This window comes from Camponotus vicinus, unplaced genomic scaffold (assembly GCF_025532165.1).
Source record: "Camponotus vicinus isolate PSW18456_S1 unplaced genomic scaffold, iyCamVici1.0 SCAF_4, whole genome shotgun sequence".
In the NCBI taxonomy this organism is placed as follows: Eukaryota; Metazoa; Arthropoda; class Insecta; order Hymenoptera; family Formicidae; genus Camponotus; species Camponotus vicinus.
Window position 1 is genome coordinate 16,788,877 of NW_028141976.1, and position 18,712 is coordinate 16,807,588.

Below are 18,712 nucleotides of genomic sequence, written 5' to 3' on the forward strand. Positions count from 1 at the left end.
CCCGTTATGATTATTGAACAGCACTTCTAAGTGCGAGTTAAAATTGTTATGATATTAAATATTATAGCCTGTTCGTGCCCACATTTCTTTTCCTTTGTGGATATAAATATAAACGAGATTAAATCGCAAAAATATCAATATTAAAAATCTTGGAAAACGTGTTGGCATGTGTACTTACATTTTGCTGCGCATATCAATTTCTGGCTAATTATAGATAAGTATAAAGATGTTTCTTTACCTGTAACAAAAAGGTGAAAGACGAATATTAATGACAGAAACATTATCAAAAATCAAAAATATATAAACCGTAATAAATGATCAAACCGTAAAAGATCACGGATGACTGCAAAGTTCCGTTTATATCGTAGTAACATAGCGAAAAGAAACGCAACGCGCGGTACCTTTGATATTCAAAACCGTTAAAGTAGCATATACTTTGAGCAAGGTTCATTCAGATTGCAAATATTTTCTCTACATGGAATCGCGTCCGGTTCGCGTTACTTTGATGGCTCAGCCATTTTAACTCGGCAATAATAAAAATAACGGTTTCAAAAAATTCATGCTTTGCAGTTGTTATGTTGTTGTTATGTTACGTTTACTACTGCAATCATTCATTCAGAGTAAAGATATATATATTAATTATTAATTATAATAAAAACATATATATGATATCGGAGCTATATCGTACAAGAGACGTGTCAGAAAAAAATAACCTAACCGCGAAAAAAATTCTTTAAAAGAAAAATCATTTCCGCGAATTAATATGTTCAAAGACCGTAAATTTCCCGACAGAATGTAACAAAAAATCGGAATTAAAAAAATGCCGAATTGAAAGGTACTAAGTCGCATTCGTGAATTGTCAAAGCGTGTCGAGGCGATTGATAGATCGAGTCTCCCTTTTTTCAAGCTCCATTTTACCGGATAGAACGAGCGAGCGACCCTTTTTTGATATCCTTTATGACTATACACCTGTCCCGGTTAGGGATCTGCCCTTCTTTCAAAGGAAAACGTTGTTACTGCCTCGTGCAGCCGTCCGTTTTTTTTGAATAGGGTAATCTTTAATTACTATGCTTCGATCACAACATTGATTGCCAAGCCAACTTTTTCTTTGAAAGAAGCATAGGAATTATTTACCACCTTTCATGTCATGATCGTTACATTATCTCACGAAAAGGTTGGGTTCACATCATTATACTAGTTAACATTAACTATAATTAGTATATTTAATTAGTATATTAATATAATTCTTCTCTACAATAAAACTAACAAAATATATGAATATTATATGAATATTAAAATATATATATAATTGCTAATATATATAAATTATTCTCATAATCAATTTTATACTCGTCAAAATAGCTAATCTTTAATTACTGAAAAACATTTCTTTGGTTTTTAATTAATATTTACCAATATTAACAATGTTAAAAATACTCTTTTACATCTCCGATTAGTCTTTTAATATTAATGAACCTTTAATTTAGCATTTGTCTGCGACAATTTAAGAATCGAGAAGAAAAAGTCGATTATTATTTTAGAAAATTATATAAAATTATTGTACTCTTTTTTATTTTAAAGGAGAAAGACACCAAATAAAATAAAATAAAAATGAGTACTGCTTAATAGCATTACCATAAAATTGTTGTTCTCTATTCGAATAAGATTATTCGCTGAAAAAATAAACAATGTTTGAACATTGCAATATTTTCTCGATTTTTAATACTCAATCATCATAGAATTTTAAGAGGTATGTTTACCTTGCTTCAAAACACGAGAAAAGCAAACATTAAATATCCAAGGACAAATCACAAAATAATTATTAGCTTCGTTAAGACATCGTGGCATTCGATGTGCGAGATAATCAGGAAACACAAGAGCAGCACGAAATATCATTCTTGCGTATTCGTCGCACGGAAGCGGAATGAGAGATCTCGTTTCCGGTCGTCGAGTATTTTCTTTCCTTTGTTCCATACCTTAAAGCGAACGCGACGAGGGCTCCGGAAGTACGGAATGCAGATTTTTGACAGGAGCGCCCAGAGGTGCGGAAATGGGGTGTGCAGAGGGACGGGCGACGACATAAAAGAAGGGAAACGAGAATGGAAAGAAGTAAAAGAAGACGCCTCGTGAGACAGCTGTTGGGGTATTTCGCGAGTTTAGCTTCCAGCTAAAAAGCATTGGAGAAAGTGAGGATACGCATCGAAATTTTCTCTTGACATCTGTCGTTTTTTGATGATTATTTCGATGATTAAATTCAGATTTACGTGACAGTAATTTATGACTTACTGTTATTTAAATGAATTATAATATTCTCTATTTATTTATTCCATTTTCTCTCGATTGCACAAATTCACATTAAAATCTTCAAATTATCATTCTCTATTAAACCTTGAGTCAATTTAAATATTTTTATAAATATTTAAAAAAAAATTCTTACTTAAAAGAGAAAGAGAGCAAATCAATCATCTTTATCCTTCTTCATTTCTCATCATCCAAGATACGTCAGCAGGTACAATATATGTGTATGTGCTAGCAAATCCGTTTTCTCGTCCTGCCAATCTTGCCTCTCATTTTTGATCTCGTCTTCGTTGTCTCCCCTTATCTTCCCCGTTCGATCACTTCTCGTTGACTCTCGAGTTTCCATCCTCGCGTGCCACGAAGTACATTAGCGATCCTTCGATCGTCCAGGGACCATGCTGCTTTCCTCGTGCCTTTCCAATTTCACGAAACGAAGGGACGCGGCCAACATAAAAGTACAGGAGAAGCATTTCCCGAGTCCCACTAGAAACTCGTCTCGAATTACTTTTCAAGAGAAGGGAGAAGAAAGGCGACACATTCGAGGGATCGGAGGAAAAGTACGAGGGTATCCTTTTTCCATAGAATTTGCATATGGTCCCGTTTTTCCGTTATAAAAATCCATAGAAAACTCTACGCCATTCATTCTAGAAATAAAAAATTATCGACGCTTGGACTTTCGCGCGAAATCTAAAATCATGCGTATAATCTTTCTTCGATTATACTATAAGATTATTCTTTCACATCAGAAACAAAGAGAGGTTCTTTTATAAAAATTAATTATTGGTCATTGCAACTATCAAACTTATAACTGTCAAGTACAACAACAAAATTTGTATTAAAAGTATGTCACATTACGTAATAAATTTCGCAATAAAGAGAGAATTGTTTAGCATGTCACCATCAACTAGAAATAACTTTGTACACAGACGTAGTCTGTTTTGTTAAATTCTTCAAGTCCAATCTCTTCAAGTCTATTCCGCTAATTTACTCTCTCCTCAATCTATTAATACGAATGTATGATTTTAAAATTTCAAAAACTTTTATTATAATATAATTATAATATCCTCAATTTTTTAACCAAACACTTATATCTTGTATAATATAAAATATTGCATAAATTGTTTCCTTAATAGTTTTGTCGCAAAACACATGATGAAGAGAGTTGATTTATACATCATCAACAATAAAATCTATGTTATTCGAAATTTCACGATACTATTCTGTTCCAAAAGTGTATTATTTGATCATAAGCATACTCGAATTAATCAATAGAACATTTTAGCTTTGTCTCTCAGGATTCCAAGCCGGCGACAGGAATGTTTGGAGAACAAAGAGCGTGGCACGCGGATAAAGCAGTTAGAGAAGCGACGACGCGACTGTCGGGGAAGTTTCGCAGTTTCGAAAGTGAATAGAGAGAAGCGAGAGAGTTCTCTTTCAATCGTGTTTCTCTGATCAGTTTCGGTTCTTCTCTGTCGTTCCTATCGTTGATATCAGTTTACTCTTTCTCTCGTTTGCCCCCGCGCCAACGGATCACGAGAAAACTTTGCTATTAATCGAACACTTGTTCGTTCAAAGAAGAGATAGGGAAAAAGAAGGAGATATCTCCTTCTCTCTATTATTCAATTATACGAAAGTAAGATTAATGTCAAATATATGGTATACTTTGAAATATTACGCAGATAATCTATTCGTACTACATTTTAAAAACACATATTGCTTTATACATTTATGCAAAATTGAACAATTTAAATAATAAATTATTTGTTATCATTACTATAACTTCGATCAAATAATAGCACGCAATACGAGAATTGTAATACTTCATGTGCAACGTAATTTGAATTGTTCCCCAAAGACATTAATTTCGATCGAACAATTGTCGATGCAATAAGTGTTAGCTCGACACGACACTTAATAACTGACTAAATAACGAGAGGCACGAATAATTCAATTGACATTCGCGATTCGTACAGTCTTGGAAGATACATCGATATAACGATCCATCCTCTTTCGTCGAAGTTCCTGGAGGGACCCGATCGAACCGGAAAGAACCGAGATATATCCATACCCCACATACACCATTTTCATTCCTCGAGGACAAAGGGACGTCCCGCGAAGGGAAGATTATGACCGATGAAATACCGCATTAAGGGTCCCGGGTATACTCTCGGTTCTAGAAACGGGCGCACCTGCCACTCGTCCGTCCTCAATCCGGGACTCTTTTGGCTCCTGAACGTCGGGCAGAATGGGATTGTTTCTCTCGTCCTCTTATTTCGCCCGTCCCCTCGCCCCGCGACGCGCATTGGTCACGAATTTCATCTCTCGAGAGAGTAGACAAGCGTATCCGATAGCCGCTTATTGGATTTAGCAAGGAAGTAGTATTTCCCTCCACCGCCTATGATGACGGAGGGGTGGATTCTTCGTTAAGGAGATTACTAGAACAGATAGTGCGCGGAACGACCGTTTCGATAGGATCGTTCGATGGATATTAATGTGCATTAGAGATGTACATCAAATCAAATGCACAATTTAATTAAGTAATATCGAATGCGAGAGAGCTCGGGTCTCAATCGAAATAATTCAGCGATACGAGATTAAAGCAATTCAGTTCCTAGTCTAAAGCGGCGACAACAATATATTTTTTACGTGAAAATTCTTTATTTAATATTCCTTTAATAATTATAGATATCATTCAATAGAAAAATTGTCTTGATAATTTTTTTTTATTACTTTTTATGTGTTTTTAATTCTGCATGTTTAAAAAAAATATTGTTATTCTTAATTTTTACATCATAGTGTTCAAAAAATGATTATCATCTGTTCTTTTTTCGCATCGGAGCCCTACAACAATGTGTTTAGTCGCCAAAAAGCACTGTTATTTGACGGATTTTTAAAAAAGCAGGTATAGAATGGAGTTATATAGATTATGTTACGCTACAGAATGCGATTTCCTTTGTCCCCCGGGTGACACGTGTCCCATTATCGTCAAAATAACGAAAGAACCAACGGGCCAGCTGCCAGAAAATACTATAACAATAAAATACTGCAGAAATAGCAATACGTTAACAAGATAAGGAATCAAATAAAGTGAATGTTATAAAATTATTTTCACATGTAATTCGTAATATTTTTCAACAGGTTAATACAAGTTAATTTCCGATTTAGTAAAATTCCGATCCGTAACAATCGTAATAACGTTTTTTTGTTAACTTTTGAAAAGAAGCAATTATATTACATAATATAAATAAACTGAGATATAATAAAATATAGATATAACGCAAAAAGAAAAATAAATTAATATTTTCGAGGACAAATAAGATATTTACTGCTTGTCTAAATTCTTATTTCTTCCTGAGATAATATATAATAATAAATTAATTTTAAATTATAAATAAAAATATCCAATATAAGAAAAGCCAAATGTAATAGTAATTATATTTCATCTAGTTAACTGACTAAAAAAGATATATGATTGTAAGTAATATTTATGTCTAATATTATAAACGTATACAGCAAAATATAAATTTAATAATATAGAAAACAATTTTTTTGTGTTAACAAATATAAATTTCCAAAGACATGAAAAATTAAACAGCACAAATATACATATCTATGTGCATATATATGTGAACAGATTAACTAAATATAAGAACGATCAAAACAAGTTTACTTCATGCTCGTTTTCAAATAAATATAGCAATCAATGTACATCTGTGTAACACGTGTGAAACTCTCTGTATTGACTTTTCAGAAAAGAAAGTACAAATATTTCCAAGAATAACATAATATATAAGAAATCGAAAATATAAATATTAATGAGATATTATAATTTAAATTACAAATATGGATACGTAATTAAAAAGTGTTATGTGTACGGTTGTCACCGCGCTATGTATCTGGTTCCGCGTCGGCTTACCTTTGGGAAAATTACCTGAAAGAACTGGTTATAGATACCTGAAAGAAACGGTTAGAAACGAAGGAAATCAACTACTAGACTATTTCCTATCAGAATTGCTTCGTGTAAACAATAGGCATAGTTTTATTCGTCAGATTTCCTTACAATAACATCAAGGGAAACTTTAACTGAAAATGAGTAAACAAACACACACAAAAAAATGCAATTATGCGGCGATCAAGTCAATTATGCAAATAGAGAAAACTATAATACTATTACTTGTTGCCCTTAAAATAAACAACACTGTCAGAGCCGCAGACGAGAAAATTAAATAAAGTAATAGGCATGAATAATTATCTATTAATTAAGCCATAATCAGATACGCAACTATTTATGAGTGTAATTAACGTGAAGAAATAGCATAAGTATAATAAAGTAAATAATATCGTGAAGAAATAACATAAATATAATAACGTAAATAAATATCGTAAAGAGAAATAACATAAGTATAATAACGTGGTATATAAGTAGTATAATATAATACGTATAATAATCTCGTGAAAACTCTCGTGAAGAATGTGAAGCTCAGCCAAGGATCTGTCACCTCATGCAAGCAGTTGAGCGCGAGTCGAATGACGACTCTTGGTCATCTCCTAGTGTATCTCACGGTCCTGTCGCAAAAAATCTGGCAACGGCAAGGGTAAAACCCAGAATATCCTCCGTAAGATGATCTCGTAGCTGCACGTAAATCGCTCGCAAAGCACGTGGCAATGGCAAGGGTAAAACCCAGAATATCATCCGCAGGATGATTTTGTAGCTGCCCTTAAATTGTTTGCAATGCACCTGGCAACGGCAAGGGTAAGACCCAGAATATCATCCGCAGGATGATTTTGTAGCTGCCCTGAATTCGTAGCTGCCCGTAAATTTTAGTCACAAAGCACGTGACAATGGCAAGGGTAAAACCCAGAATATCATCCGCAGGATGATTTAGTAGCTGCCCTTAAATTGTTTGCAATGCACCTAGCAACGGCAAGGGTAAGACCCAGAAATCATCCACAGGATGATTTAGTAGCTGCCCTGAATTTCGTAGCTGCCCGTAAATTCGTGCACAACACTCGAGACAACGGAAAAACCGTCCGTCATTACGGCCGTAACGCACGTGCACGCTAGACAAAGCCAGCGTAACGAACATGCTCCCGGGCAGGGTCTTACATACAGGTCTGGAAACTCCGGTGGTGGGGGAGGTCTCACTTTGGGGTGCGTTCCGAATTACGCATGAAGACGCATAGAAAATCGTTCCGATTTAACCAATGCGCGCATTGGTAGCGCTTTAGTAGCGCTGAGAATTCTCTAGATTGTACTAACCGTACTAAATTCTTAGCACCCTTCCAGCGCATTGACTGCCTCTACTCTCGACTTGAGGCAGTTGATGCGTTTATGCGATCTATGCGTTTTATGCGTAATTCGGAACGCAATAACAGATAACAGATTCTTTGTGACGATGGAAAAACAACAATTATATGAATTTCCAGTTTTAATTGAAGAAACTAATGAAATGATAACTGTTTTTAAATAAAAATGATGTGGAGAAAACAAGCCAAGCTAATATTAATATATTATTTTACCTTGATTTATTATTTTATTTTATTTATATTTATTATTTATTTATATTTATATTTATTATTATTAATATTTATTTATGTTTATATTTATTATTATTTATTTATATTTATTATTTATTTTTTTATTTTATTTGTATTTATTATTTTATTCTATTTTTATTTATTTTTTTTACTATTTTACCATTTTCAAATCGTATTAGCGCATAGAATGCGCAGACACCGTTCCGAATAATTAAAGCGCTTCACGCGCATTGATAAAACGGAACGATTTCGAAGCGCTGCGCAATAATAATGCAGCCTATGCGTTACATGCGTAAATCGGAACGCACCCTTAGTGTGTCCGTTTTTCGGGAGTTCACGGCTTGCCTGCTAGGTTCGCTGCGATCTAGAAGTCGCTAGAGTTCCTCAAGTAAGAGTTAGGACACCGCGTGATGATTTCTGATTGGTCGCGCCATTTGTAGGGAAGCAGTGAGTGAGAAAGAGACAGAGAAAAGAAGAAGGAAGAAGACAAAGCTATTCGAGACGTGTCACGGTAAATAATGTATAGGTATGTATTAAAAATAAATTAATTTTTATATTTCATTTCATATAACGATTATTAAGTGATATTTATTAATAAAACGTATTCTTTTATTGTAAATTTATAAACTTAAAACTGAGATATAACTAACCTTAATGTAAAACTTTAAACTTATATATAAAAATAGTTTGGAAAGATAATTTTAAAAATTGTTACAGATAAAATGCAATAAATGAAAAAAAAATGAAATATAAATCTCTATTTAATAAAATGTACATGATAGAATAGAATGATATAAGTCTTTCAAATTGCGCGCGCTACAGTTCCCTGTTAATGGCGGACGTTGTCCTAACTCTTACTTGAGGAACTCTAGAAGTCGCATTTTAGACGTATGTTAGAGAGAGAACGACTACTGCCGTCTATCTCTGTCTCTCTCGCTCGTATTGCGACTTCTAGTCGAAAAACGGACACACTAAGTGAGACCTCCCCCACCACTAAAAAAGGCCTGAGTTTCCAGACCTGTATGTAAGACCGTGCTCCCGGGCCCTTCCTATACTAGCGCCCCCGCAGCGCCAGCGCCTCTGCGGACCCCGCGCTGTCGATAATCTAGCCGCTCTATCCACTGCATGGACCTAAGAAGATATGGATGGAGTCTAGAGCCGGGGCGGTGTGAAATTTGCGGTAAGGGGGGTGTATAGCTCTGTCTCTTTCCAAAAGCAACCTTCGGGTGTTTCCGTCGCATATCCGATAATTCCCGAAAGGTTATATATCCCATATTAGCTAACTTTCGAATAAAAATACATGTATTTTTTTGGTGATGAAGGTTGCTTTTGGAAAGAGACAGAGCTATACACCTCCCTTACCGCAAATTTCACAGCCCCCTCGCCCATATGAGCGCTTTAGACTCCATCCATATCTTCTTAGGTCCATGATCCACTGTGATCGGCGTCGATAACATCGACCCTTTCCGGAACAGTTATGTAACTGTATTTCATTCGACTATAAATAAAATCGAATGACAGTTAATGGTAATGACTCATGAATAAAATCATGAATAAATATACAAGATAAAAAAGTCACATCATGACTATATTTCATTTAATTGTTTGAATAAAAAATTCTTATGTAAAATACACACATTTATAATTATATAAATGTGCTTTAATAAAAATAAATCGTGATAGCGCGTAGTAGTATTTTAGCGCGTAGTAATATTCGAAAAACTTCAATTTTGTATGTAGTTTTTATTTTTGATTATTGTGAAATTCCAAAGATGTACATGATGTACATACATATATGCACGGAATTAAATGTAATATAAATTGCATTTTTATTTACAATTTTTTTCGGTACATTCACGATATTATTAAAATGGCGAAATAAAAGTATTTGTTTATATTAATAAAATCTTTAGAAAGAACACTACTTTAACTAAAAAATTTTGAATTAAGTTATTCACTTTATAATAACTGGCACGTGTTCTATATCAAAACAATGAAACAAGAAAACAGGAAAAATTTGAAGAGTAATGAAGCAATAAGACGTGTGCCACGCAACAAAATAGTTTCTTTACATATGCGTTTGTCAAAGAAACGCCCATACATTCTATCGAACAACTGCATAAGTAAAGTGAAAGACTAAAGTTTAGATTTCTTTTGTCATCGAAATATACTGTTGATAACGCGAATAAATAAAAAATATTAATATGCGAAAAATTCTGGTATAAAAAATGCCTCTAACTAGCAACATGCATCAATCTCGAACAGTTCAGCAAATAACGAACAATAACAAAAAATTTGACATGTCTCGCAATCTGATGGTTCTCTTTCTTCTCGTGGCGATTATCTGCGTCAGTAAGTATAAATTCGAAAGTATAAATATTTAAATTGTGCATAAAATAGATATACCCTTAACCAGAATTTAATTAGATATTATATTTTATCACAAATTTTTTTAAAAAAATTTCAACATTAACTACAAAAAATACATTTTTATAAATGCAGCTTAAAATTTATAAAACATTTTGTATTTCCGTTATAATATTACAATAACATAAGACTACTTTTTTGTCTCTTTTAAAAAAATCTCTTATTCTTATTTTAATTTTATTAAAATGTAATTTATGTATATTAGATATTTTAATATTTTTATGCCTAACTAAAAAGATAATATTTTGTTTATTTCTTTTATAGCTGTCATGAGTAATCCTCCTCCAAAGCAATGCAAGCCACCACTACCACCTCCTCCTTCTCCTCCTTCTCCTCCTTCTCCTCCTTCACCAAAACATTGCAAACTGATACCACCGCTTTCTCCTCCTCCTTCCGCTCCTCCTTCACCAAAACATTGCAAACCGACACCATCGCCTCTGCCTGCTCCTTCTCCTCTTCCACCACCAAAATATGGCAAACCGACACCACCACCGCCTCCTCCTCCTCCTCCCCCTCCTCCTCCCCCTCCTCCTCCATCACCATCACCACCAAAATGCCCTAAGAATGAGATCTATAAGACATGTGGAACTGCCTGTCAACCATCTTGCCAGAAACCTAATCCAATATGCAAAAAGGTAATCTCTCTCTCTTTTCATTTATTATTTTAAATATTTTAAATATTTAAAAAGCCCTCAGAAAAATCATGTGTGTCTATGTGAAGAAGCTTGTTCAAAATTAAAATTAAATCAATGTTTTTAACAAATTTTTATATTTTCATATTTCACCTTTTTTCAGTTATGTCTCAAGGGTTGTTTTTGTAAAAACGGCTTTTTGAGAAACAAGTGGGGTAAATGCGTCAAGCCTTACAAGTGTTAATCGTGATGTCACATGTGGATAAATAATACTATAATCAATTGATATTCTTATGGATGTGTGCTATTAGTATCGAGTGCCTTTTTATATCACTTAAATATGTATATAATCACGTGACTAAATAATAATAAATGATACAATTCTGAAAAATCAAATACTGTCTCATGCTTATTTCCGAGAAGGTAATTTCGCCCAATTCAATGAATTCAAAAAGAAGAAAAACTGGTCACTCGGGTGACTAGTCCGGCAAAATCACCCCTTACTGTATTTATGTAACATCACGATCGTCACCACCCTACGAACATCGAAGGGTAAATCAGCGCAGTCGTGTGCTGACGTATTCGCTCGCATTACCGACGTGACCCGCACACGCTTGAGAAATTGTCTGAAAGCTCACGTCGCACGCTCCTCAAACGAGAAAATCCCCGGTCCTTCTAGAATCCCTTTGAACCTGTCGATTCAAGGAAAGGGAGGAAAGGGAGGAAAGAGGGACAAACGTGCCGCGCTTCCTATTCTCGCACCCTCGTTGTACCTCCGTCGACGATTGCCAAAGCTCTGCGTCTCCTCTCCTCCTTTTTCCGTCTCTCTGTCCGTCTTCCTCTTCTTTCACGACGAAACCCATGAAATCGCGTCACATTCGTACGCAATCAAGCAGTAGTTTCCACCCAGGGGCCTAAACTCCTGCGAGACCGACTTCTCTCTGTCTCTCCTTCGTCTCGCACCGTTACCCTTCGGTCGTCAAATCGAATTCATCGTGGCGCATTAACAGCTGTCGCGGTTGATCGTGGATCGTTACCGTTTCTCGCTGGCTGTCCCGAAATCTGAACAACCCGGCAGAAGAGCGAGTGTCACCCGGGACATGGTAGCATAAGAGAGAAGCAAACGTGCCGCGCGTGTATCCACGAACAGCGTCGACCGTCCCTTTATTCGTCAACAATACGACGAAATGGCAGAGGCGGTGGGGTGTTCGATTTATCCAAAGGATGACGAGATAGAAAAACGGTTAGATAATGGTGGATAATGGTCGGCTGATTTGCCGGCCGTCAAACGTGCGTCAAACGGGCGCTGACAGACCCCGCAGTCTGAGAAAAAAGCGACAGCCTCAATTGAAAATTAATCACCATTGTAAAACGATCCGATGGCAAAAGGGGGGGCTATTAAACGGGATCTTCGTTGACGAAGGCTTGCGAACTATTCCATTAGTTAGAAACATGAGCATTTAATATCGCAACGATTCGATTGCCTGGAAAGGCGATGTTAATTAGAATCTCGCGAGCAAGTTGAACAGTTTTACGGTAAAACATCATTTATCTCATATACCTAACCGAATCGAATCGAGATTGATTTATTTCCTTTATATTTTCGATCGATTTATTACCTATATATTTTCACGAGCCAACTCACTTATCGAGTTTTCCATTGACAATCGCGAGACGCAATTGCCAACAGAGTACGTGCGGTTACATCTTCATAAAGATGTTTTCCTTCTCACGATATTTTCCGATGTTATTTCATCATCGTCGCTTTGTTGTCGACTTTATTAATAAACAACCATCGCGGCTATAAATGCTGTGCGCCTGCTGAAAAGAATTCGCTCAATTATTACGCAATACAACACACGTATATATCAGCCAATCGCATTCGCAAGTCGGTTATCTTTGTATCTTGGCTTACAAACAACTTATATAATACCGTATATTTATCCGACGATACGAGTTTACTGTACTTTTAAGAATACCGCTGCTGCTATTTACTGACGCGATACACACTCGTATCCGTTCACCGATGGAGAACGTACTCATTATACGCGCTTAGTGTCGGAATCTCATTAAGAAACGTCTAACTAATTGATACGAGTCTTAACACCTCGCTGGGAACGCAACGTAATAATAAAACTATTGCTAACCTAGGTCATACAGCAAATAGTTCACTTATCGAATGTATCTCCTTCGTATATACACGATTCTTTTAATTATCTCGCCGATAATATCACGTTTTTACACAGATTCACTCACTGCGAAGCGGCTTTTAACTCGTTAAAAGATTAGCTCGCGATATATACCTGAGAGTTATTTATGAGAATATTCCCACAAAATGTCATTTGTCACGAGTATAATAATTTTAACTAAAAGCGACTCTTTTTCTAATAAAAAGGATATTTGTAATTCGATCATCCCGTAATAAAAAGAATCATTTTTATCGTCTCATATTATTTGCAACAATTAAAATATTTTTATCATTATCTATTACAAGACATATATTGAGGAGAAAAACATTCGCATGGGAATACATAATATGTATGTAAATTACATTGAAGATATCGCTGAATTATGTAAAATTATCCAGATGTTTCGTGTTATATTTTGAATTTCAGCGACACGTTTTCCTTCACATTTTCAATTTAAAGGTTAACACATCGCGTATTGTTTACGATAAAGTTTTACGTATTCAAATTTAATGAATAAGTATAAAAAATAGCGTAATATTTCTCTTCTGTTTTTCGCGAGAATCTCGGTAAAATTTCGATCGCGTGCCACGTCGTCTTCATTCGTTATTAAGCTGTATATAATGCGTATCATGATGACAATGTATTAAGTACAACAAGAATGCGTGCAAGAATAGAATCAGAGGCGCCAACGAACGGAACTGACTGCTAACCTAGGTCAACAAAAGCCCGCGTATCACTTCCCGTCGTCATCTCGTGCATGTTACAGGACCGAGCACGCACTAATCCGCGTGATTGACTGACCTTCGTAGGCCGAGATCGATTTGTCTCGCGAAGATGCGAGATATTATGGTTTCTAGGACAAATCAATTACTTGACCAGAAACTCATTATTCAATTCAAACGCATCAAAGGTCACGATATATGATATAACGTGCTTATGAAGATAAATTCAATTTTCTTGTTTACAGCTTTTCTCGTCCGTTCCTCTAAAACTCACGATAAGCGTGATATTACTTAAGAAACGTCTAACTAATTGATACGAGTCTTAACACCTCGCTGGGAACGCAACGTAATAATAAAACTATTGCTAACCTAGGTCATACAGCAAATAGTTCACTTATCGAATGTATCTCCTTCGTATATACGCGTGGTAATAATATTTTGCTTTATATATTTCGAAAAATTGATACTTTTATAAAGAGAAAAAATAATAAGAGAAAATTTAAAAAAATAATATAATAATATAATAATTTAAAAAAAATAATATAATAATAAATTTAATATAAATATTTAATATAAATTTAATAATATATAAATTTAAAAAAATATAATAATATAATAATTTAAAAAAATAAAGTCCGGGGCCGGAGAAGATAAAATTCAATTATTAACTTGCTAGAGTAGGAAATTCTCGATGATAAATACTTTCAAAAATTCATTTAAAAACACGCATTTCTAATAAATTAAATTAATTGCGATTAGTGTATATATAATTTATACTAATAGAATTAATTATAGAGACATAGGTCAATACATACAGTACCGGCCAAAAATATATATCACCTTTATATTTCTATCTAGTCATGTTTTAATAGTAGGTATATACAGGGTGTCCCTGAGCATTAGCTCACGCACTTGTGAGGAGGTAGGCGCAGTAAATTAAATAAAGAAATCCTATTCCATGTAACGATTTTTGTAATAAAAATAGAAATATTAATTATTGAAAGTTCATCACAGTTACTTTCAAGGTCAATTTTAAGATTGACAGAAGCACTTTCAGAAAAAACGTTTGATACAAAAGTTTCTTATTTTTTCACGTACAATTCGAATCTGTAATAAAAAGTACCATGTTCCCCTAAAAAAATTCAACTTCCGATTCGGATGGCGTATTTCCGATCGGAATCAAAAGTTGAAAATATCACCATTTGATAGAGCGTACCCGATTTACTTAAAAATTGTTCGCGATTTTTGACAAAAGCCATTTATTTTCATTTTAAAAGGGGTGTACGGGTGGTCTGGGACACCCTGTAGATTGCTACTGAACAATAGACTTTTCATTCAATAATGGACACAGCAACTTGAGAAAAATTAATTAAATATATACACTTTGAATTAAGTTATTTTCAAAAAAGGTTATATTTTTGACCGATACTGTATACATGTTAAATCGTTTTTTTGGCCAAGTATCGTTATAACAGATTATTACATCGGATTATGTCAATCAGAGCGGATTTTGCCGATCGAAACGTATCAGTCACAATAGTTAATGAAGTAAATCGTCAACCTGTTGATTAACCGCGCCTAAATCTCGCAACGCGCTGAACATTGCGACTCGCGTCACAATCCAGTTTCAGGGGATCGCGTTTCGTCTCTCACATTGTAGCAATATATACGGCGACGTAGACGTACGTGGAGAAGAGTGCGAGCGAACTCGCCGCTGGTCCAGCTGTTGCCGGCTGCGTGGGCCTCGTAGAACGTGAAACGAATACGTAACGCGCTCCGCGTGAGACGATGGAATTACTAACCTACCACAAAAACGTTGCCCGCATGCCGTGCAAACGCCTGGCAACAGGACTAGACGACGGCCTCTCGAAACGATAGAACGAGAATTTCGCTGCTGATTACGATACGCACGCGAGATACAGGCGGCCGCTCGCTTTTTCACACGGTAGGATCAAAGTGACAACCGAGGCGAAGTTTAATCACTCGTCATTGCGAATGAATATCGGTCGACCGATCGGATTAACCAGACATGCGACAGGATAATTGCCATCGTCGCTAAAGCAAATCACGCTAAAGCAACTGCGCAATAAAGTCCTTACGTGGCAATTTCGCGATTAAATCGATCGGCAATTGCGGTCAATTTGAACATCTCTTGCGGCGAAGCCGTATATTAAATTTATTTTAAAATCCAGAATGTGTATTAATATAAGATTTCATTTATAAAAAGTATATTACACGATATAATTGTGCAAAAACTTGACGCTAGCCAGCCTTGCTTGAAAAATTCGCGTCATCGAGGACTGGATTAAAGAAGAGAAAAATCAAATTTTTTATTTAATACGGAATTTCTCGATATCGATACCGATCATACACCAGCAGATAGGGAGATAAAAAGTGAACTTGATATTAAAAGGAACGATATTACGATGTATCGTAAGCATGCCCAGTGGCACGCACATACTGGCCGGATGCCTATTCTCGTCGGGCACGCTGACGTGTGTAAGAATAGAGCCGGTAAATAGCTCTAGCGCGGAGAGAGGCGATATTACTCACACCTACCGAGTCGACCCTGACGCAAGAGTAGCAGCGGCGCGTTTAGCCTAGCGCGGTCGTTGACTGATTATGCGAGTGCACGATGCGGAGCCGGCGACATTTATCGACTCGTCGATTTTTACCAACGTGCATTAAGAACCACGCTTGACGCGCGGCGCCTTGAAAAATCGGAGAACGAGAAAGGCATAATTTTATTCGTAAATTTTATCGATTTCGATCTAAGTGTTATATTATAAATCATATTAATATGATTTTTTTTCTCTCTCTCCGACTTCAACCTATGCAGAAATCCTACGCAGAAACGAGAAATGCGCAGTTGTTGCGGGAACAGCGTGAAAAAAAATCACGGAATTGAAATAACTTTGTATAATATAAGCGTAACGAAAACACTTGTTCGCGTACGTTTCTCCTGCGCATAATGAAAAATCAGACGCAATAACTGAATATTTAACCGGAGACATAATTCCGTAACGAGATATCCACGTGGCGGATAAAAAACGTTACGTCATGCTATGAAAATTAAACCTATTTCAATGTAAACATCTATTATTACATATGACGCGTAACTCTTTAGCTTCGACGATATGATTTAAGCATCATATAATTACTCTTCGTTTCACACGATTTAATTCTATCGTACGAATATTTCTTGCTACGATAACCTTATTTAATAGCTACAGGAAGTTTCGACAAACGAGCAGCCTTAAATCGGCAAACGCCATTAACACTCAATCGAGGTCGAGGGAGTGGAAGTCCTTTTTCGTGATTCCTGCACCGAAAAAATTGTATTCTTAACTTAAAAATATGCCATTTATCTTTAGAATGTATACCACTAAAATAAGCGTCCAGAGGATCTTAAGTTAAGAGGAAAATCTTCTAAAGAGATATTCTTAATACACAGAGAAAAATATTTCTTTGGATTTAATAAATTTTGTTGAAGTCAAATAAATTTAATTATTGGTTTAAAAGTTTTTTTCCGCTTAATTTCAAATAATCTGTTTACTATTCTGAATCCCAACAAGGAATCCAGATTATTAAATAAATTATTTTAAATTCAGCTTGAAATTAAACTGATAAACAGTGATGTCAGAAAGAGGATGCGGCTCACATGCACACAGAGAACCTGTGTGTGAGCAGCGTCCCCTCTTTCGCACCACTGCTAAGGGAAAAAAATATACTTTAGATCTTACGTTAATATATTCTTATTTATTAAGAATATTTATTAAGAGGACTTATAAAGTATACATTTCAAGAATACAATTTTTTTGGTGTGGGGATTTCTTTCGCACGATGTATAATGCACTCTCATGCTCCGATACGTGCAAACGCGTACAAGGTTGCAGCTATGTGCAACTTGGTTCACGGTACTGTTCTTATCGCGATCATCGCGTTATACTCGCGATATCGCGAGCATCGAGATTGTTACGACGACGTGTAAAGATCAGCGCGCGATGAAGACCGTTCTTCCCTGATGAAGGCGATCTTCCATGCTTCTTATCGAAGTTACCTGTTGCTTATATAAATAAAAGACGCATCGTGTGTATTATTATACATGTGTATTACTTGCCTCGAGGTTACGCGCGAAGCGTGTAATTAAATTAATCGGACCTGTGAGGCTACCTTGTAATCATAATTACACAGTGATAGGCCTAATTGATTACCAACGACGTGTCAGCTGTTTACTCTCTACGATTGCTTCTAGTATTTCAACCGATTGTCATCTCTCGTTATTGATTAAAGAATGTTTAGAAGATGCGGGAAAATCGATTTACATCGGCGACTAGCACTTCCGGCTTGTCCAAATGTTGTGAAAATGTACGATTTCCAAAGTTGCGGCAACGACTTTTCCGAGCCACCAGACGAAAACGGAATTCTAATTCGGGAACGTTGCCTTCTCTCTAGAAAGCCACCGTCCTCGTGGTAATTTATATGTGGGACTGGCGCTCTCTCACGAAACGATGTCTCCGTTTTCCTCGAGTAACCGCCGTCCACATCGTCGGGCATCGTCGAATAATTAATCGAGAGCGAACTCGGTCATTTCCCCGTGCGTGAATTTGCATTCAAGACAGTAATAGCGCTCAGATCGTTTTACACGCGAGGCGACATCAAACGCCGGCTATTACGATATTCACAATTTAATAGAGTCTAACAGAATGATTAAACTCGCTGACATTTTCACGCGGCTTCGCGTTCGATTTACAAATTCGCCAAATAGAGATAAGAATCGCATATCGTGCATCCATCCGTATCGGACTTTATAAAATGCTATACCGCCAGAATAAATAATAATGACAAAACACCTACGTTGAATAAAATAAACTTGGAGAAAATTAAGCGACAAGATTAGGCACTT

General features: G+C 35.9%; 2 protein-coding genes across 2 annotated transcripts in view; one reads left to right on the forward strand and one right to left on the reverse strand.

Moving 5' to 3' along the window:
- The window catches only part of LOC145970838 (headcase protein-like), a 164,977-nt gene that overhangs the window by 84,813 nt on the left and 61,452 nt on the right, over positions 1 to 18,712 (reverse strand). The window lies entirely within an intron of this gene.
- Positions 10,083 to 11,152, forward strand: LOC145969762 (uncharacterized). Its single transcript, XM_083095990.1, has 3 exons — positions 10,083 to 10,188; positions 10,528 to 10,898; positions 11,059 to 11,152. The coding sequence occupies exons 1-3, from the start codon at positions 10,083 to 10,085 to the stop codon at positions 11,137 to 11,139; spliced, it is 558 nt and encodes a 185-aa protein (XP_082952116.1). The 3' UTR covers positions 11,140 to 11,152.

Excerpts from the sequence above, each read along its gene's own strand:
- LOC145969762 (XM_083095990.1), top strand. The coding sequence starts at position 10,083 with ATGCATCAATCTCGAACAGTTCAGCAAATAACGAACAATAACAAAAAA. Across the intron at positions 10,189-10,527 it reads CGTGGCGATTATCTGCGTCA|CTGTCATGAGTAATCCTCCT; the intron begins GTAAGTATAAAT and ends TTTCTTTTATAG. Across the intron at positions 10,899-11,058 it reads CTAATCCAATATGCAAAAAG|TTATGTCTCAAGGGTTGTTT; the intron begins GTAATCTCTCTC and ends ACCTTTTTTCAG.